We start from the raw sequence: 21,615 nt of genomic DNA on the forward strand, positions 1-21,615 counted from the left end.
GAGTCAGAAATGAAGCACTTTGCACTCCAGAGGAGGACTTCACTGGACAGTCAGAAAGACAGAAGGGTCAAGACACTGGACATAATTTCTCTACTGCTCTGACACTTCCCTTTGATGTGTAGATCACTGCTCAGGGAAACTTCCTTCCTCCTTCTCACACCTCCACTCACGTGCACACTTCTCCATCTTGCAAGCATGAAGGCAGGATACATACAAACCCTGTAACTTCCCCTATCACAGTTAGACTGGATTAGGAAACTACATTTGCTCTCTCTCCTGTCAAGAATTGGAGTCCCTACAATAAATGAAGTATATTAGTTTGAATAGATAAAAGACTCTGAGTAATTTTGTTCCTGGCACACAGAAAGGCTAGATCGGATGGCTCTGCTATGCACACTGAAGCCTTGTGCACTCTGCTAAATTACCAATGCAGAGCCTAAGAAAGGCTCAGTACACACACACACCCACATACACACACACACACCCCTTCAAGGTGCCACAACCATTCTTAATGCTTCCCCACCAGTTCCCAGTAGGTGTAGGGAGAGGGGATGTGGACCAGGGACCCTGCCCTGTGTGTGTGTGGTCATTTATACACTTGTGGTCTCCTTCACATTGAATGTTCATTCACTTTGGTTTGGATTCTTGGATATGCACACATTTCCCCCTCTCCCAAACTCACCACACCTCTGATCAGAGAATCTCCATGGTTTCTGAAACCTCAGAAACCTTTCCTCTCTTTGCAAAGGGAATCAATATGTGCTCACTTTCTTCAGGGTTTTTCCTGACTTTCCACATCAACACAGCAGCAGTTCCTCTTGCTCTTCCAGGCACCACTTCAGAAGGATCAAAAGAACTGTAATTTCTTTCTCACTGAGGGTCTATTGCTTGCTTGAGCAACAGACCATTGAAATTCACCTAAAACTTACAAGGTCTAGCAGGTTAATGCTGGATGAAAGATGGCAACCCCCCCCCCCCTTTCCTCCAATGGCTGGAGGTTGCACAGATAGAACAAGGAAGTGGGGGTAAGTGCTGTGAAGTTGTATTGTCAAAGGCTTTCACGGCCAGAATCACTAGGGTGTTGTGGGTTTTCTGGATTGTATGGCCGTGTTCCAGTAGCATTTTCTCCTGACGTTTCACCTGCATCCGTGGCTGGCATCTTCAGAGGATCTGTTGCTGTGAAGTTGCTTCCAACCCATGGCAACCATCAGAATAAATGACCTCCAAAAGGTTCTAACTGTCCCCTTGGCAATGAATTGTCAATGAAGGCAAAATAAATGACTGTGAATCAAAATTCAGCAACATAAGTTCCAAAGGTGCCTGAGCACCACACGTTCCTGGGAGGATTGTGTCCTCTGAATCAACTTCCTGAAAACCTGTTGAAATTTCACAGATTCAAACTGTCATTGTCTGTTGTGCAGGCCAGGAAAATGTAGGTCCATAAGGTGCTGTCAGGTTGAAGCTGGCATATGGTGACGCCCAGCAAGAGGCTTCCACGGCAAGTGAGAAGCAAATGCTCATGGGACCTTTTCAACTGTGGAGCTGAAACAGAGTTCAGTCATGCAGCTGCTTATTCTCGAGCAGGTTGGATGCCAACAGACCTAATAGGGTTCCAGTATTTTGTTACAAGCAAAACAAGGCTAGACTCATAAATAATTTCCGCAAACAATTCCTTTAAGTTAGTCCTCCTGGTTAGGTTCTTTCTGTTTATCATCATGTACTATATGGTGGGGTAATTATTATGTGATGTTATAGGGATATTAGGATGTTATTTTACTGTCATGTTGTGTGGTGATGTTATGTTATGTTGTTAAGATATTTTGGACATTGTTATATTAAGAATTGTTATGTTGTTCTGATGTATGATGTTGATCATGTTTTGTTATGAGGGTTGTTATATGTTATTACATTGAGTATTGCTGATATTGAAATATTGAATAGAATAGAATAGAATAGAATAGAATAGAATAGAATAGAATAGAATAGAATAGAATAGAATAGAATAGAATCTTTATTGGCCAAGTGTGATTGGACACACAAGGAATTTGTCTCCGGTGCATATGCTCTCAGTGTACATAAAAGAAAAATACATTTGTCAAGAATCATAAGGTACAGCACTTGTCCATGGTTTATTGATTGTTGTTTATTACTGATGTTGCCGATGTCATGACCATTGTATATATACTGTATTATCATCTTGTGCACCACCCTGAGCCCTTTGGGAGAGGGCGGTATAGAAATTACACATAACATAACAGGTAACACATAACATATAACACCTACTGCTCTGCCAAGCAAGCCTTTCCTTGGGGGTCTTCTCGATCCAAATATACTAGGTGATCCTTGCTTGGCTTCTCAGGAGCTGCATAGGTTCAGGGTGGAGTACATTGCCACTTAGTCTAGAACAAGCTGCACTTTTTGAAGATGATGCTCCATAATGCAGGAAATTCACAACTAGCTTCCTCCAACCCCAATGACCCCTGCCATATGCCCACGGGAAGGCAAAAAGCCTCCAAAACTCCTGCTCAGTCTAACCTGGAAGAAAATTCCTTCCTGATCCCAAAGTGGTGATTGACATTTCCCTTGGTGTGTAAGAAAGGGCCACAACAGTCAAGCACTGACTCATCACTTTCTGCCCTCCATCTCATGATCCGCCTAAGTCAGGGGTGTCCAACTCTGGTGCTTCAGATGTTCCAATTGGCCATGCCAGCAGGGGCTGATGGAATTGTAGCCCATGAACATCTGAAGCACCAGAGTTGGACACCCCTGGCCTAAATTCACAGAATCAGCCATGATCCATCTGCTTAAAAAGGAGAGCCCACCTTTTGTCCAGTTCAACTTCCTAGTCCTCAATGGTGGAATAAAAATACTGGCTTTCCTCGCAGAGTTATCAGGATGTGTGAGATAGCTGTAGAAAGTACATTGAATGTTTCTATTGAAACATTCTAGTGTTAAGAGGCCAGGAAAGATCAGAAGTGTAAAGTGTAAAGGGTGTAAAGAGGCAGCTGGTCGAGAAGGTGTGAATGCCAAGGGAAGCCATGTGACATTCCAGCGCATCCTTATGTCAGGCACCAGACCCACAGGATGGGAATAACCTTTTCAGTGATTCTGTAAGGCTGACCCAAGTGACTGGTAAAATAAAAATCCAGTGGCATTTCTAGTTGGGCAACTTCAGAATTTACCTTGCTGCATTTGGATTTGCAGACATTTATTCTGCCTTTATGGAAAAGTCAGTGTTTCATTAAATAAATGCACGCATTTGGTTTCAAAGAAGTTTCAACTGCAAGAGAAAGAATACGGGATATCTCACTAGGTAATAAAACTGCTCCATTGGTACACTGTAGTACAGCAGTAAAAGCTCTGCTCACAAGTTGATTTCGATCCCAACAGAAGTCACTTTCAGGTGGCTGGTTAAAGGCTCAGCCTTCCATCCTTACGAGGTCGGTAAAATGAGTACCCAGCTTGCTGGGGGCACAATGAGGGGGAAGGCAACGGCAAACCACTCTGTAAACATTATGATGGCCAGTTCCACATAAACAAATAAAACATTTTGAGGCAAGAAATAGAATATTTTCTTCATGGAGTTCCGTGTAGTTTTCTGCCCAAAACGTTTTATTTCCTACCTGAAAATGTTTTATTTGCATGTTGTTCCCTAGCAATTTTTCTTTGAAAACATTTCCACTTGCTGTGTGACCTCTTTAAAACATTTTCCCGTGCTCTCATGCTGTATTTCCATCAGTTTTTTAAAAAATTATTTCAGGGGGTTGTGTCTATGCAGCTATATAGACACGAGCCCTAGAGAATCACAGCATGAGGGTGTGAAGCTTGATAACTACACATCTAAGAAGTTTTTTTTAAAAACTGGGACTACCACAAGAAGCATTTTCAAGGGGGTGGGTGAGGACAAATGGGTTTTTTAAAAAAATGTTTACAAAACATTTTCAGGGGCTTGTGTGGAATGGGCCAATGTGGCATCACCCCTTTACATCAGGTAAGACTCCCCTAGGGTGCTGGACTATATGGCAGTGTTCTAGCAGCATTCTCTCCTGACATTTCGCCTGTATCTGTGGCTGGCGCCAGCCACAGATGCAGGTGAAACGTCAGGAGAGAATGCTGCTAGAACACGGCCATACAGCCTGGAAACCACACAGCATCCCAGTGATTCCGGCCGTGAAAGCCTTCAACAATACAATACTCCCCTAGTTTGATTTATACTGATTCTTTGCTTAGTGCACCGACACAATTCTTCTCTGGTGGTGTTTATGAAAGGTGGATTTCCTTTTCCCTTTGTTCTCAGTTTTTGAAGAGGTTTGTGTGTCCATCTAGCCTTTGAGACATTTGATGACCTACCTGTTGGTGACTTTATTTTCTCCAAGAGGCTTCTGTGTTAGTTTCTTCTTTCCAGCATTCTAGGGTGATATCCTCTCTGGAGATTAATCCTGGGATAGTCACCGGAAATATTCAGGTTCCCTCAAGATCTCCTCACAGTCAAACCGTGGAACACAGATCAGCCCAGTTTCTGGTGCTCCCCCGCCCTTTTGTGTGGGATTTTCCTGGACCTACTTGTATATGCACCTTTTTGAAAAAACACACCAATGGGAGCTAATAGGAGATGGGGGCTACACATTTGAGGGTCCATAACTTTGGCCCCCATGAACCGAACTTCACCAAATCTAGGTGGTATCATCAGGAGAGTCTCCTACTGATACCACCCAGGTCTTGTTATGTTTGGTCCAGGGGGTCCAAAGCTATGGACTCCCAAAGGGGGTGCCCCTATCCCCAATTGTTTCCAATGGGAGCTAATAGGAGATGGGGGCTTCACATTTGAGGATCCATAACTTTGGCCCCCATGAACCAAACTTCACCAAACCTGGGTGGTATCATTAGGAGTGTCTCCTAGAGATACTCTGAAATTTTGGTGCTGCTAGCTTAACAATTGCACCCCTGACAGCAGGCACACACACACACACACCCCAAGGGGCAGGCCTAGAAGTCTTCACTAGAAACATGCTGCAGTGAGGATATTGGAACCTGGATGAAAAGGTGCCGATTCTTTTGAAACTTGGTTGTATCTAGATTACATTTTCAGTGAGAATTCGGCCTAGGGCATGAGCTGATACCAGCAAGCCACACTCAGCAAAGCATCTGGGATACAGAAAAAGAGGCCCAGATGCCGTGGTCATTCATTCCACCGTCACTGGCTGCCCTTTTGTTTTTAAAATCTAGCCTGGTGAAGGGTTCCGTGCAACTTGAAAGCTTGCACAACATTTGTTGTAATGTTTGGGTTGGTCTCCATGATGTGGCTTTCAGTGTTTTTGTTTTTAGCTTTGGTAGTTTCAGTTTCTCAAAAAAGGGGAAGGTTTGCTCCCTGCAAGGCCGCTGGGGAAGATTTCAAAGCCCACAGACAGAAGAAAGGCTGTATCTACGGTGAGCCCAGGGCATATCCATCAGAATGACAGCAAATCTCCAAGCTAGGAAGATCAATTTCCCAGGAGAAGATGGTAGTTCCAGAGGGTGGACTCAGTGGCATCACAGTTCCCTCCCCCAAACTTGTCTTCTGCTGGGTCGAATCTCTAATTTCCAAGAATTTTCCAACTTAGAACTGGCCATCCTAGGAACAACCCAACACTCTCTTCTGTCCAAAAACCTTTGAATTTTCCCCCACAAGTGAGTAGGTGTCAGTTAAAGAAATTTACTTGTGGGCACCATGGTACACAGAGCCACCCCACTGGGATCATGTTGCTAAAGCCCTGGATGGAGGGTATGGGAACAGCTATGCAGACAAACCCCAAACAAGGTTTAAAATAAACCCAATTCAGACCTTTTTTTAAAAAAAGATTTTAATCCCACTTTTTCTACAAGGAGCTTGGGATAATATACACATTGCTGGCATCCCCCATTTTAGATTCACATCAGTCCTGACATTAGGGTTGTCAACTCTGGCTTTGGAAATTCCTGGAGATTTGGGGGTGGGGCTTGGGGAGGGGGGACCTCAGCAGAGTATAATGCCACAGAATCCACCTGCCAAAGCTTCCATTTCCTGCAAAGGAACTGATCTCTGACCCCTTCCGCACATGCAGACTAATGCACTTTCAATCTACTTCCAATGCACTTTGTAGCTGGATTTTACTGGCAGAATAGCAAAATCCACTTGCAAACAATTATGAAAATGAATTGAAAGTGCATTATTCTGCATGTGCGGAAGGAGTCTCTGTTGCCTAAAGATGTGTGGCTTGTAATTCCAGGAGATCCCCAGGCCTGGCCTGGAGGTTGGCATCCTTAGTTAAGCTAGGAGAAGGGAGGGACGGAAGGAAGGAAGGAAGGAAAGAGCAGGGGACAATTGTTTAAGTCCTCCAGTGAGTGCACAGACCCAGGTCTTCCCAGTTCTAGCTAAAAAGGTGGTTCATCCACTTTCTTTGTGCATTATGGTGTTGTCAGCACACCTGGCACTAGAAAGAGTAGTCAGAGACAATGAAAAAACAACAGATTCCAACTCTAAAGAGCTTGCAAAGAAAATGGTGTGAGACAAATAGACACAGCCAGAGACACTGATGAGAGACAGAGAAAGAGAGAGAGGGTTCTCAAGCCAACCCACAAAAAGTGACTAGTCAAGATGGTAGAATGAGGATGTCACTGATGCCCTGCGGGGTCCCAGCTGGCTGCCCGCCATCAGCAACACAGCAGGGAACTAGCATTCTGCTCTGCTGCTCTGAAAGGGCCCAAGCAAGCTCCTACAAAGTTACTGTGGCCTGGCTACAGAGCTTTGGCTTGGGCCGGGCCAGAGGCAACAGGGGTGGGGTAGGAGAACGATTGTACCTCACTTGGCCCAACAAAATACCTTGAACGAGCCCTGGTGTGTGAGTGCAGATGACAGAAGGAAAGGGAATCGAAGAGATTGCTGGGGAGGGGTCATTCCCCCCCAGTCGGCTGCAATCTCTCTTCTCTGCCATTTGTGCCTTCAACCTCCCCGCTGCTTCAGCTTGGCTTTCTCCTGGCTGGAATTTGCTCCCTGGAGAGATCTAATTAGCTAATTCTGTTGCTATTTTAAAATCTCAATGGAAGTCTCTCCCTCCTCCTCCCCCACTTATCCCCGACCATCAGCATTCGAGCCTTTCCTCTTGCCCAACATCCAAGACACTTCATGAGTACCTCCAATGAATTAATCAATTGTGTGTGTTGGGGGTTGTAATCGGGTGTTGCTTTATTTCTAATGGCACAAGTTGCTTCAGTCAACCAAGGCTGATGATGGGGAGGGGAGTCACAATCTTTCTCTTGTATCAACCACCGGCTCTGTGTCACTAAACTCTTCAGACAGCCTCAGTCCTGTGCTGTTGAGCAATCTCTGCCTACAACAGTGCCCAAAGCCTTGGAGTAAGATGTGCCCCATGAAAAGATCAAATTTGCTAGTAAGCTGCCCCATTAGGACCACCAGCCTCCAGGAGGGACCTGGGCAGGTAACATCTAAACCTCAAAGATAGATGCCAACTCATGTGCAAATATATGCAGATACATTCAATTACTGAATAGATCAAAATTCATATGATCAACTGTGATTGCTTTGAGGGGGTGGCAGTCTCCCTTGGAAACTTCCAAAAAGTTCCCGATTGGAAATGCTGGATGAAGTGTGCATTGAGCCTTAAATCTCAAACAGCTCTGGCTCTTTTGACAGCCTTAACCTGAAATAATTATCTCTGGTGAGTTGAGAAGGGAGAAGAAGAGTTTGGATTAATACCCCACCTTTTTCTCCTGTAGGGAGTCTCAAAGCGGCTTACAAACTCCTTCCCTTCCTCTCCCACAACTGTGAGGTAGATGGGGCTGAGAGAGTTCTGAGAGATCTGTGACTAGCCCAAGGTCACCCAGCAGGCTTTGTGGGTAGGAGCAGGGAAACAAATCCAGTTCACTAGATTAGAGTCTTCTGCTCATGTGGAGGACGGGGGAATCAAACCCAGTTCTCCAGATAAGAGTCCATCTGCCCTTAACCACTACACCAAGTAGTGGTGGTGGTGATACATCCAAGAATCCTTGGATGCTGGTTTCCTGGCCAAACTATTCAAGATCATTGCCTGGGATGATACAGGGAGGCAGGTGCCAATGCATCACAGACATTTGGCACACTCCCAGCCATCACACTCCCAGCCATCAAAAGGGTCATCCTATTGGCCCCACTACCTAGCTAGATCCAAGCCCAGTCACCAGGGTGCTGCCTGGAAAGTGACTGGCACCTCTTGCTCCAGGTGACAAAATACTTTGGACTGACCGTGCAATGATGTGAAGCACAACCCCTTTCAACCAGGCACCTTCCATTTACTTGACCTGCTGATCTCTATACAATCTCACACTCTTGCCTGGCCAGAGGAACCAGTCTTTGCTCCAGACACTGACCCGAAGGGCAGGAACTCTGATCCCACTTCAAACCCGAGAACCCGCCCCCTTACCTACGTGCATGAAAGGGTGCCAGTGTGTAGTAGTACTTGCTCCAAGACTTCCATCCTGTAGTCCATTGCAAGATAGCAAGGGATCCTTTCCCGAAGCAAAATGACTGAACAGCACACCTTGACCCAATCTCTAACATGACAGATGTCATAAATTACATTCACTCCGAGTCAATGTAATTTACCGGGAGGTATATACAGTATTGCAAAATGTAAGTATGAGAAAGGCCTTTGGAAACCTGAGAAGACGGGGGGGGGGGGGGGCAGGCTGAGAATCATGCTGCTCAGAATAACTAAAAATAAAATGGAGGAGAGGAGAACATCGTAAAGGAGCAGCAGTGGCATAGTGGTGAAGAGCAGGTGCGTTCTAATTCCCCGCGCTGCCACTTGAGCTGTGGAGGCTTATCTGGTGAACCAGATTAGCTTGTGCACTCCCACACACGCCAGCTGGGTGACCTTGGGCTAGTCACAGCTTTTTTGGAGCTCTCTCAGCCCCACCCACCTCACAGGGTGTTTGTTGTGAGGGGGGAAGGGCAAGGAGATTGTAAACCCCTCTGAGTCTCCTATAGGAGAGAAAGGGGGGATATCAATCCAAACTCCTACTCCTACTCCTCCTTCTAAACTGCTTCAGGTACCCACTGCAGAGAAAAGCAGGGGATAAAGCGATTAAATTGATAAATAAATAAAACAACTGAGATACTGATAATGATTGCAAGATTTGTGGAGGGGTTTTCCTATAGAGTATTTGACAGAGGTGCTGGCTGATGAATAGGAGCTGCTCCAGGGAACTGGGGGCTGCCGGGGGTGGGGGTGGGGGTGGGGGCGGGGGGAATCCCTGGCAAATTTTCCTCTTGGTCCGCTTCACATCTGCCAGCCTTCCTGTTTGACTCTGTCCAGTAGCAGCCATGGAAGTGACACAACAGGGTGTGGGCAGTGAAGAGGACTACTGATTGCTTCCTCCCCCTACAGTAGGGGTGGTCAACCTATGGTGCTCCAGATGTTCATGGACTACAATTCCCATCAGTCCCTGCCTTCTTCAACAGAGGCCTGACTGACTCATTCAGGTCCACTGCACACCCATGCCCATTGTGAATGTGTGGTCTGTAAAAGAGCAGGGCGGAGGGTGGAGTGGAAGGAGGGAATTAAGGAGGGAATTAGGGAGGCCTTGGAAAGCTAATTGAGGGTCTGTGTTCCCCACTGCATAGAATTTCACATCTTTGAACATCTCCTCAGAAACGTTTACCTCCCCCTTCTTTTCTTCACTGGGTTGGATTCCCCGCTCTGCCATTTGAGCTGTGGAGGCTTATCTGGTGAACTAGATTAGCTTGTGCACTCCAACACATGCCAGCTGGGTGACCATGGGCTAGTCACAGCTCTTCCAAGCTCTCTCAACCCAACCCACCTCACAGGGTGTTTGTTGTGAGGCAGGAAGGGAAAGGAGTTTGTAAGTCCCTTTGAGTCTCCTTACAGGAGAGAAAGGGGGGACATAAATCCAACTCTTCTTCTTTTCATTCACTGTAGACTTACCTGACTAACAACCTCATCTTCTGCCTTACCCAAGAGTTGCACCTCCTGAGGCCCAGGGTCTCCTTCTCCCCTGACCCCTTACCTCCTAGCAGCGGCCTAATCCAGGGAATGGGGTGCACTGCAGAATGAACTATCTCTTCCAGGCAACTGAGCCTCCCCCACCTCCTGCAGCCGCTCCCTATCTGCCTGCCACCTGGGGCACCTGCAGCACCCTCCTAGAGCCATCCCTGCTTTTGTGATAAATAAACCCTGCCCAAAGTTCTATATGTATTCCTATTTCCTTCCACCCCATAGAGAGTTAGAATTGAGCTGCATAGAGGAAAATATTTTCTTTGCAAAAAGCAGCTGCTGGGAAGACCGGAGAGTGGAGTGCACTTATCAGAGGGAGGAGGGAGAGTTTCTCCCCTCTGCTTGCAAATGCCAACAAACTCACTGGGTAGGAACTGACCTTGACTGTGAGCGGCCCTGTACCTTCCATGGAAACAGGCAGGATGGGCATCTCGAAGCACGATGCCCAGCAAAAGACCACTGCACCGTCCGTCCTGCCACTCCAAACAGACGAGGCAGCTTGTGCCTTTGGGATTGCCAACCTCCAGGTAGAGCCTTGAGTTCTCACAGATCAGTTGCCCTTGGAGAAATGGCAGCTGCACAGCCTGGACTCTTCAACATCATGTCCTTGATAAACTATCTCCCCTCCCCAAACTCCATCCTTCCAAGCACAGATCTCCAGGAATTTCTCCAGCCAGCGTTGGCAAGTCCCTTTGGCTGTCCGGAAATATTACCTGGGTAGATGAATAGTAAATTCTGCCAAATGCCAGGCCCCAACTGGAAACTGACAGGGGGCACAGGACACAAGCGCTGCCCACAGACTTAAAAGTCTCTTCTTAACATCACTGCGGGCAATGAAGGGGCTATTAGAAGAATGGCTGGTGTACACAATGGCCCATATCCTGCAATGTACATCTGCCAATCATTTCACCTCACTGTCTTTCCCTGTAAAGCTGCCTTATACTTTATGAGGAAGAGGAGCAGGAGCAGGAGGAGGAAGAGGACAGGAGACTCAAGGTGGCCTACAAGCTCTTTTTCCTTCCTCTCCCCACAACGGACACCTTGTAAAGTAGGTGGGGCTGAGAGAGTTCTGAAGAACTGTGACTAACCCAAGGTCACTCAGCAGGAATGTAGGAGTGCAAAACCACATCTAGTTCACCAGATAAGCCTCTGCCACTCAGGTGGAGGAGTGGGGAATCAAACCCAGTTCTCCAGATAACCACTGCACCTCACGGCTCCCTGCCTGGTCCTTTTAATTGGAGCCTGGGAGCTTCTGCATGCCACCAACATTAGCTGGGTCAATGAAAGGTATATTTGGCACTATTGATTCTTCCTCTGGTCCTGCCCTGGACGGCCTAGGCTAGCCTTGTTTCCTCAGATTATGGAAGTTAGGTCTGGTTTGCTAGGCAGAGGCAGGCAATGGCAAACCACGTCTGAATGTCTCTTGCCTTGAAAACCCTATGGGAATGCAGAAGGTTGGCTGTGATTGACAGTATTCTCTGCCATATAGTATTCTGTGTACCAAACAGCGTTTTCCAAAATTGAATTCTATATGCAAGGCAAAAGAAGGCTAAAAACTCATTACAGCTTTGCCACACTCTTTTACCAAAGCAAAAAATGCATGCCGCCCCCCCTCCATTTTAGCCTCACAACAAACCTGTGAAGTAGATTAGGCTACAAGAGAATGATCGGCTCAAGGTCACCCAGTGAGTTTTGCAGAGAGCTGGGATTTGAACCTGGGTCTCCCCGGTTCTAGTTTTTCATACCAGCCACCATATCATAGTAGCAGAAGATGTCATTTGCCTTTGTCATTTGGCGACCATCTGGTACTGTTGGATGATTCCCAAGCCAGCATGCTGTAGTTGGGTGGTCAGAATGACAGCCAGCACAATGTAATGGTTAGAATGTAGGGCCGCAATCTGAGAGACCCAAGATTGAAACCCCACTCTGCCGTGGAAGTTTGGCCTACAGTCTTGGGACCCAAGCCACCTCACAGGGCTGTTGTTGTGGGAACAGAGGAGGGCAGAATTGTGTTATTATTTGATTTACATACCACCCTTCCCTTTATAAGCTGCTTTGCGCACCTGATGAGGAGGGGGGGAAAGCTATAAATATATAAATGACAAGGGGGATACTTGTGTTGAACCAGCCCAGCGCTTTTCCAGATAGCTACCTCAGGACACCCAGAAGATGAAGCTTTCCCTGACATGGGGAAAGGAATTTGAGAAAGCTTCCTCTCCTGTGGTTTTGTGTATTAAAGGCACAGCAACAGGGTTGTGGTGGGGGGAAGGACTGGCAACTGGAAGGTGGGGCCTGAAGGACAAAAAGGTCCAATCAAGCAAAGGCCCCAGAATCAATAAAGGTGGCAAAAGGAGTGATTGAATTAACACAGATAGTTTTACTCCCCACAGGAAAGACAAAACATGACCTTGTGGTTATATCAAACACAGCAACAGCTATTGTTTGACATCGCATGGCTGTCCTTGGCCCAGCAAAGACTCACCAGGCAGAGCTAACCAGCAGTGGCGGCAACACAAAAACATGGTGGATACCAGATCAAATGGCCATTAGCTTCCTTTTGTATGGGAAGCTTTCCTTTGCATCATCACCAGAACATTAAAAAATGCATTTTACTGTTCTGATGTAGCGGGCAAATAGGCCCCAAAGTAAATCACAGAAACATTAAAAAAAAAAATCCTTTGGGATTACATTAAGCAAACTGCAGCTGCCAAGTAAAACAACAACAACAATCTTTTATTAAGTATTTCCTTTTGGCAAGCAGTGAACGAACTGAACTGCAGCAAAAAAATAAAGAAAATATGATGTTGTCAGTTTTATCCTATATGCTAATTTCAGTTTCCTTTTCAATGCAATTGGAAGTAAAAAATGACTCAGACGCAGTCAGGAAATACACTAAAATTGACCCATAAATTATTTGTGGGGAGATGAAACACCACGGGGCAACAGACCTCATTAAGGCAAGGAATGCAGGGAGTATGAATTTATAGAAGATCGAAAACAAAGATTTACCCATTTCTTCCCCTCCCAGTCAACCTGCCCCTGTTTTTTTGGTTAATGGAATTAATTTTCAATCAACAAAGGAAGAGTGTTTATCGGCTGGCCCTTTAATCTGCTTTAATTGCCAACTTCAGCGGACAGTCCTGTTCGAAAACCCCAAATAGCAGCTGGGCTTTGTGCCAGCAGATATGCTGGCATTGCTTCAGGATACACTAGCATAACTCAGAGATACGCTGGCAGAGTGTTCTGTAGACATCTACCTAAACCATTTCAAGTTGGAGTTTAGAAGGAGGCTGTGAATCAGGGCTGGATCGTGGTGTCTAGTCTTTGAAAAGCCAGTGGCAGGTTCAGCTGGAACTCTTCATGAGAGTCTATACTTCTTACACATTCCCAACATAATACAAAATAAAGGAGTGTACTGACTCCAGCAGTCTTTATGTGCTGCGTGGGTTCTCATGCAGAAAAGCGTAAATTCTCATGAAACTTTCAAAGACTCAAAGCAGAAGGTATATTTTTAGGCACTAAAAACATCAACACAAGAAAATAAAAACTGCCTGGCTAGATCGGTTCAGCAAAGAACAGCATCCTCTCAGTCAGAGCTGTACAGATCCCTTTGAGATTTCACATGGGTACCAAAGCGATGGAAGGTCTCATCCTGCATCCTCAGTTGCTAGAATTCATCTGTCTCCTTTCTTTTTACATGGAAATCCTTTTTAGGCTGCAAAAAAGTGCACTAGTGCAAAAGGGAAAGGGAAAGAAACCACTGTTTTTAGGGTAAGTTTTTTTAGCCTCCAAGGCAAAGTAGCTGGAAGACCTATCCTCCATGGATTTGGTGGCAGTAAATTCCATACATCAAGCGCTTGTTACGCTAGCAAATTAGATTCCTTCAATGCACAGCTCAGCTTACCTGCTTGAGTTCTCTGGAATTATTTGCTCTCATTTCAAAATGTTCATTATTTACCATCAAAGAAGCATGAACTGGTGTGCAATCATTACAAAACCCTTCATAATGGAAACCACCATCAAGCCAAGCTGTAGGATTTTCAAAACAAGAGACACGTAGAGGTAGCAGGCCACTGCCTGCCTCTGTATAGCAATTGAGGATTTCTTTGGTAGTCTCCTATCCAAGCACTAACCAAGTCTGGCCCCAATTTGCTTCCAAGATCTGATGAGACTGGGTTAACTATTGCCTGCCTGGGCACAGCAACCGTGGACTTCTCTTGGTGGTCTCCCATCCCAGTGTTAACTAGGGCCGATCCTGCTTCGCTTCCAAGATCTGATGAGAACAGGCTAGCCTGGGCCATCCAGGCCAGGACAGAAAGTCTGCACAATAATAATAACCAATTAAACACAGCCATAACAGCATTCAGTTAAAAAACAGCCCAGGTGAAAGACAGTCAGAAAAAAAAACTGTCAAGCCCCAGGTAGGAAAGCCCAGGTAGGCAGCTGGAGAATCAGAGAAGAGAAGTGGATGAGGATACAGAAAAGAGGGAAGAGGAATGGAAACCGTTGAAAAATTATTTTAACTTGAAGTATAATGTATTAAAATGAGAGTTAGGTAACTACCCATATTTTATTATTTTCCACATAAGTTTGTATAATGATAATTTACTAATTTTTGGAAAGAGAACTCTTTAGAGTAATGAGTAACGAAGTATATGATATCAGTCTTTCAATTGGGGAAGAAATTATTTTAACTGTGTATACTAATCACTGTACATCGTTTCCTTTTCGGATTTGTTATATTTTCTTTTACAAGATCAAGTAGATATGTACATATACTACACAATGTACAGAGAATGAAACAAAACCTTTGTAGTATACAACTATTTACTTTAATAAACAAATTATTTTTTTAAAGAGACAGAAGTGGATGAGGGATGGCCTCTAATCTGGAGAACCAGGTTTGATTCCCCACTCCTCCACACGAGTGGCAGACTCTTATCTAATCAACTGGATTCGCTTCCCGCTCCTCCACATGAAGCCTGCTTGGTGACCTTGGGCTAGTCATAGTTCTCTCAGAACTCCCTCAGCCCCACCAACCTCACAAGGTGTCTGTTGTGGGCAGAGGAAGGGAAAGGAGTTTGCAAACCGCTTTGAGACTCCTTGTGGATGAGAAAAGAAGGGTATAAATCCAAACTCTTCTTCTTTTTTTCTTAAGACTTTCAACTTGCACAGAAGCCAGAACTGGAATCACTGTTCTCTGACAAAAGATGAGCACCTCACATGAGCATGGCTACAGGTAGCACCCCATGAACACTGCCCAGTGAGAGGCAGGAACAGACTAGCTCCCACTTCACTGGGAAAGCTCCTGGTGAGCCACTACTTCCAGGGGCACTGGGACCAGTGGTTCCTTCAATACTGATAGTGGAGCAGGATCTACTCAGCCTTGACCAGGGCTATGGTGGTGACGGCAATGAGTGTTGGCTCACACAGCAGCCTAGGACTGAGCAGAGAAGTTCCTGCAGCCCAAAACGGGGTCACTGGGGTCTGCTTGATCCCCAGAACTGGTTTAATATCCCACACCATCCCTGACGAAGCATGGACGACAGACGCCAACCCCTTTTTCCTGAAAGAAGCAAGTACTTCCAGGTCACTGGCTTCCCTAGACCATTGCTGCTACCTGTGAGTCCAGCAGGGACAAAAGATCCAGAAGTCACCTCAACCCATTGAGTTTGGCCTTTAGGCAGAGTGGAGTCCTATCTGGGAAAATGGATTCTCCAGCCACAAGCTGCTCCCGCCTCCTCCCGGATTAAACAGCAATTTCGCAAATCCCTCACTGGACCCCCCCCCTCCCCCCCCGCTTTTCAGATATTCATGCAGAGACTGAGCTAAACTCTTGGAATGGATGAAAACAAAAAGAACTAATGGCTATTGTGGTGAAACGGGCTTTCCTATGGTTTGCAGGCCCTATTTCGCTCTCAATTTGGTGGTAGAGGTGGGATTGAGATAGCCCTCTCCAGGGAAAAAGTGATAACTCTGGGAGAGGGCTATCTCCACCTCTGCCACCAAATTGAGAGCGAAATAGGGCCTGCAAACCATAAGCAAGCCTGTTTCGCCACAGATATGATCAGCACATGGATGCTGCTGCACTCCAACCAGCGCATCCAACAGGACAGTCTCCCCAGGGATGTAAAATGCTCTGGGGATAAAACAGAACTTTGGTGGTGAGGTATGTGCTAGAGCAGGGGTCGGGAACCTTTTCCCCTCAAAGAGCCATTTGGCTCACCCCCCCTCACCCCCCCCTCGCTGGCACGCCCCCCCTCCGCTCCCCCGCCAACTTGCTCGCTCGCGCCCCCCCTCCGCCCGCTCACACACACACACCCGCCTGCAGGGCAGGCGTAGATAGGCCCGGCAGCTTGGCCTTGCCGGCTGCCGGGCGAGTGATGCGCCCGCCCTGCTCCTCGCAGGGTGGGTGAAGAGGTGCCCGGCGGCTCGGCCGGGCCGGCCGCCGGGGGAACAATGCACCCGCCCTGCTCCTTGCAGGGCGGGTGAAGAGGGGCCCCGCGGCTCGGCTGATGGAGCCGCAGAACAGCGGCGGAAGAGCCGCATGCGGCTCGCGAGCCGTGGGTTCCCGACCCCTGTGCTAGAGGAAAGTGGTAGGCCTCATCCAGCATCCATCTGTCTGGAGTGCAACTGCTATAAAGCAGTGCCCTTCTCACACCCACCTACCTTAGCTTCTACAGGAGGGCCCGGTTGTATGAAGCCTAGAGGGGTGTGAGAGCATTCCACTCTCCCAGGCGATGCAGGTCAGCTTCTGTCCCAGGCACATCGGAGCTCAGCTTGTGGCATCCTGTGGGTCAGCACCAGCAGAGGTCTGGGCCCAATGGGAACTTGTATGTGGATGATGCTACATGGGAGCTGGTGACTTGAACTTGAGGCCTTAAAAAACCTTTCCTTTGAGCCACCAGAGGCACGGTGGTGGAAAGTGCAATCAAGTCACAACCTGACCTATGAGGATCCTTCCAAGGCAAGAAAAGGTGGTTGTGGATGGTTTTCCGGGCTGTGTGGCCGTGGTCTGGTAGATCTTGTTCCTAATGTTTCGCCTGCATCTGTGGCCGGCATCTTCAGAGGTGTGTCACACAGAGAAGTGTGTCACTTCTCTCTGAGATACACCTCTGAGGATGCCGGCAACAGATGTCGGTGAAACGTTAGGAACAAGATCTACCAGACCACGGCCACACAGCCTGGAAAACCCATTCAGCCAGTTCAATCAGCCGTGAAAGCCTTTGACAATACAAGAAAAGGTGGTTTGCCTCTGCATTATGACCCTGGACTTCCTTGGTGATAGCCCATCCAACAGCTAACCAGGGCCAACCCCACTTAGTTCCAAGATCCAGTATGATTAAACTAGTAGCTGGTCAACCTGGGCAGATTACACCACCAGATTACACCCACCACTAAAAAAGAGCTGGTTAATTCCGTGAAAAAGGTGTTGCTTGTGAACCTTGGCTATTTTGACCTTGGCTATTTTGCACAGAGCCATCAATGAAAACTTACCTGCGCACCTCTCTCTATTTCCCCCTCAAAACAACTTTTACAGATGACCATTTATTTGTTGATGGTTTCAATTATACCACGCTCTAGTCTAGGATAAGGCCCCTGGCCCAAGCTGGCCAAGCAAGCCCTAAATTGACATGATTGGAAAGATTTACCTGCACACAAACACGTCAAAGCGTGTTTTCTATTGGAGGGAACATTGCAACCCCCAGCATCGGGAAACCTGGCCCCAGTGAGACAACACATACTCTGCGTATGCTCAGGCACTCGATGTGGTTGCTCCCCGCGGTCCGACGCCCCTCCCTTAACCTGCCCCCTCCCTCGACGACAAAGCCCCTCCATACGCTGATGAACCTTCCCTGCCGCTGCGAAGACTCAGGGAGGGGGAGACCCCACCCCGGTTGAGCCGCCCAATAGGCGGTCCCCGCCGTGCCTGGCTCCGCCCGCCGCCTTTGCGCCCTTATTAGCGAGCGCTTTGGCGCAGCCCTGGCAGTGCAGCCGTCGCAGCGTGGCCGTGGAGGGGCTCTCAGCGCGGGCGTCGTGCCATTGAAGGGTGCCGGCCCCGATCCTCGCTCCCGTCGGGGGCTCCGCTCCGCCCCACCGCCACCGCCGCTCGGATTTGCCTTTCGCGCAGCCAAGAGGGGCGCCTCCCTCCCTCGACGGCCAGCCAAGCCCGGCTCGGACGCCCCGGCGCGCAAGCCAGCCCTGCCTCGCCCGCATCATGGGCAGCCACAGCTCGAAGGCGGCCAAGGGGGACGTGATGGGCCAACAGCATCCCGCCGAGGCAGCCGCCGGCGCCGCCTCGCCCTCCAAAGCCAACGGCCAGGTGGGGCTCTCTTCTGCCGGGCGCCTCTTGGCGGAGCCATTGTCTCCATTTCTTCCGTGGGGAGGGGAGGCATCGATCCTTTCTTTCCTCTGGAGAGGGGTCGGGGCTGGGGGAGCAGCTGGGTTGCCTCGACGCCCATCGCCTGCATGGCGACGCGCTCGCCATCTCCGCCCGTGCCGCGGGTCCTGGTGGCATTGTGCTCTCGGTGGGCTGCTTCTGCCCCCTCCCGGCTGCCCCGTCTCCCCCGGGGAAGCGGGGGAGGGCTGCGTGGCGTCTCGCCGAGAGATCCGCGGGGTCCGCCTTTGTTCGGCGCAACTCCCGGGCGAGAGAAGCCCCCTCCCCGCTTCCCCTCCCGTTCGGCTGTTGCGTGGCCGATAGCGGAGGAAACAAAGGAAGGAGCCGGATTGGGTGGGGAAGCGGGAGCGGCGATGCATTCCTCCGTGGAGGAGCAAAGACGGTCTTGGCTGGGGCGACTGGGCGGGGGGCTCGTATGGAGAGGGGGGGCACTGCTAGGGGCCCTTCGCACGTCCGGGGGTGGGGAGAGGTGGGAGAGCTTCATCTCGCCCCTGTTCGTTTTGTTTGAGGTCGGCCGCGGCTCCCCCCAGGGGTCTCCTTTGGAGTAAACCGCGCGTCGAGCTGCTTTTTGCGAGCGCCTGCGCTCCATGCGGTTGGAGGGTGCGCGCCTGGGGCTTCATTGCGCCAGGCGGGATCAGGTGTGTCTGTGGGGGGGTGGGGTGGGGCTCGCGATCGTCTTAGGCACGGAAAACACCCGGGCAGGCCCGCGACGAGCCTTTTTCGCGACTCGGGAGCCTTCCCGTCCTCGCCTGGCGGGTTAATCCCGTGGCCTTTGTCGCCCGGGCCTCCCCGCCCTTTGCAATGAGCTCAGGACGCTCGACGGAGCGCGGGCGCCGCCTGCTGGCCGTGCGAGACGGGTGGGCTTCGACTCTTTTTTCCCGCCTTCGACGGAGGGCGGCGAAGGAGCCTTCCTTGCACGAGGGAAAATGCACAGAGAGGCTTGCAAGCGTCAGCGGGCGCAATCCCTGGGATGCCGCTTCTCTAACAGTTCGACTGCAACCATCGTATGCTTCCTTTAACCGAAGCAGGGTTTCTTTCCTGCATTTCAGACTATTCGTGGTGGAGCATCCTGTTGCAACGGTGCCTACGTGCTCGGGCACTGCCTGAATTCTAATATTCCCCCCTCCCTTCCAGTGACAGAGAGGGATACTTGTCAACTGCCTGTGTGACACTTGTACTGATTTTGCCTGGAGTTGCTGTGACTTTTGCTCCTGAGTCTCTGTATGGGAAATGCGCCTTCCCCATAAGCTAAACGAATGAAATGCCTGATTTGGGATGTTTGCAGAAAGGTGGACTAGCAGAGCTAAGAGTGCTTAAGTTGGCATCATTCTAGAACTGGGTGGCTCTTGTGCCTGCAATGGGTGCTGCAGACAGGGGACTAATAACAATTTTCTGATCTCTCCTCAGGAGAATGGCCATGTGAAGGTAAACGGAGACGTTTCGCCCAAAGCTGACGGAGAGGCTGCTCCCCTCAATGGCAACGGGTCTGCCGAGCCAGTTAAAGAGGAGCCCAAGGCAGAGGCAGGCAGTGGGGATGCTATTGAGCCTGCACCAGTGGCTGAAGGGGCAGATGCCAAGCCGGAGGCTGCGGCTGCTGCCTCTGGAGCTACCAAAGAGACCCCTAAGAAGAAAAAGAAGTTCTCTTTTAAGAAACCCTTCAAGCTGAGCGGCATCTCCTTCAGGAAGACCAAGAAGGAGGCTGGCGACACATCAGCTGTGTCCTCCCCCAGCGAGGAGCAAGGAAAAACAGAGGCTAAGGGGGAGGAGAATGCAGCTTGTGCCGTTGCAGAGACAGAGGCAGCCAACGCAACCAAAGAGGAAGCCCCTGAGGAGAAGGGTGCAGCCCCAGCCGAAGCTGCCCCTGCTGTGGAGGCTCAGCAGGAAGTGGAGGCCCCAAGGGAGGAGAGCAACCCAGAGCAGGGGCCTGTGGAAGAAAAACAGCAACCTGTGGAGGGTCAGGAGGACAGGAAGCCAGAAGAGACCTCGAAACCAGGGGAGGCTGAGCCCAGTCCTGCACCTGGGCTTCCTGAGGCCAAGGAAGAATAGAGCCAACTTGTTGTGCACCTAACTTAAAAATTTAAAAAAAAACACAAGAGACTTTTTCGTGCCATCCTTCTCATTCCAGTAACCCCATGGAATTGCTGCCTTGTTCACACACACAACACGTCTCTCTCCTACGTTCAGCATAGAACTGACAAGCTTTTTCACCCCCAATTTTTTCCTTTTTTTTGTTTTGTTTTCCCCACTTCTTGTCAGACACTGTAAAGCTTAAAAAAATGCCACTGGGATACTTTTGGTACTCTGCACAGCCACCGTTGCCACTCGGAGCGAGCTTCCTTAAATCTTTCTTAAGACTGTACGGAGGAAGACTTCCTGGACCTAACTGGAACTTACTCAGTTTAATGAGACTCCAGATGTTAACACCAAGTTCTGGTCTCTTGGATCTTCTGTTTCTACTAACCCTCATCAGAGCAGCTTCTTTGTTTCTCAAAGCCCGATAAGCCAGCAACTGACCGTTCTTCCTCAAAAACGGATATTTCTCTTAATCTCTCGGTTTACATTCCTGGTTCTGAATTCCTTTAAAAGTATTTTGTGCTTTTTATAGAAACCAACAGTTTAAAAGCTAATCTGGTTAGTTTTTTATAATGTCTTGCTATTGGCTTAAAACCATAAAACGTGTAAGTCCACTGTGTTTAATTTCTCTTCAGAAGGAGAACTTCTTTGGGGTTTGGGAGGGGGGGACTTGGAAGGGCCGAGGGAGGAGAGGTAGGGTGGGCGAGTGCCAGCTATACGATGTGGTTTTTGTTTCCTTGTCTTTGTAAATAATTTTTTAATGACCCGACTTCTGATCTGCATTTTTCTAACTCCTAAATAAAAAGTTGTATGGGTCTTATTGTAACATTTGAAAGGAATAAATGGTGACCCCCCTGCCCCCCATGGGTTAGACTTGAGTCTTTTCATCCTTCACAGATTAGTTTCTTATGGCAGTGGTAGGTGTCCTCACATGTTCTCTCAAAAACTGGGACTTGGGTACCCTTTCCTGATTTCTAATTAGGTCTGGAAGGTCGGAGAAATACTCTGCATCTGCTCAGAGGATCCTCAGTCCCTGGCATTAGTTGTATTCTGATTAGCAGCAAAATTTATGCAAAAGTGATGGACGTTGCATTTGACAGCTTGCTTGCCAGCTGC

General features: G+C 48.6%; 1 protein-coding gene across 1 annotated transcript; it reads left to right on the forward strand.

The window, feature by feature from the left end:
- Positions 1–18,002: 18,002 nt before the first annotated feature.
- MARCKSL1 (MARCKS like 1) lies at positions 18,003–21,363 on the forward strand. The gene is made up of 2 exons (XM_048500785.1): positions 18,003–18,351; positions 19,834–21,363. The coding sequence occupies exons 1-2, from the start codon at positions 18,247–18,249 to the stop codon at positions 20,470–20,472; spliced, it is 744 nt and encodes a 247-aa protein (XP_048356742.1). The 5' UTR covers positions 18,003–18,246; the 3' UTR covers positions 20,473–21,363.
- Positions 21,364–21,615: the final 252 nt, after the last annotated feature.

Source organism: Sphaerodactylus townsendi, linkage group LG06 (assembly GCF_021028975.2).
Source record: "Sphaerodactylus townsendi isolate TG3544 linkage group LG06, MPM_Stown_v2.3, whole genome shotgun sequence".
Classification (NCBI taxonomy): Eukaryota; Metazoa; Chordata; class Lepidosauria; order Squamata; family Sphaerodactylidae; genus Sphaerodactylus; species Sphaerodactylus townsendi.

Coding starts and splice junctions, on each gene's coding strand:
- MARCKSL1 (XM_048500785.1), top strand. CDS start 18,247: ATGGGCAGCCACAGCTCGAAGGCGGCCAAGGGGGACGTGATGGGCCAA. Junction 18,352..19,833: donor CCTCCAAAGCCAACGGCCAG/GTGGGGCTCTCT, acceptor ATCTCTCCTCAG/GAGAATGGCCATGTGAAGGT.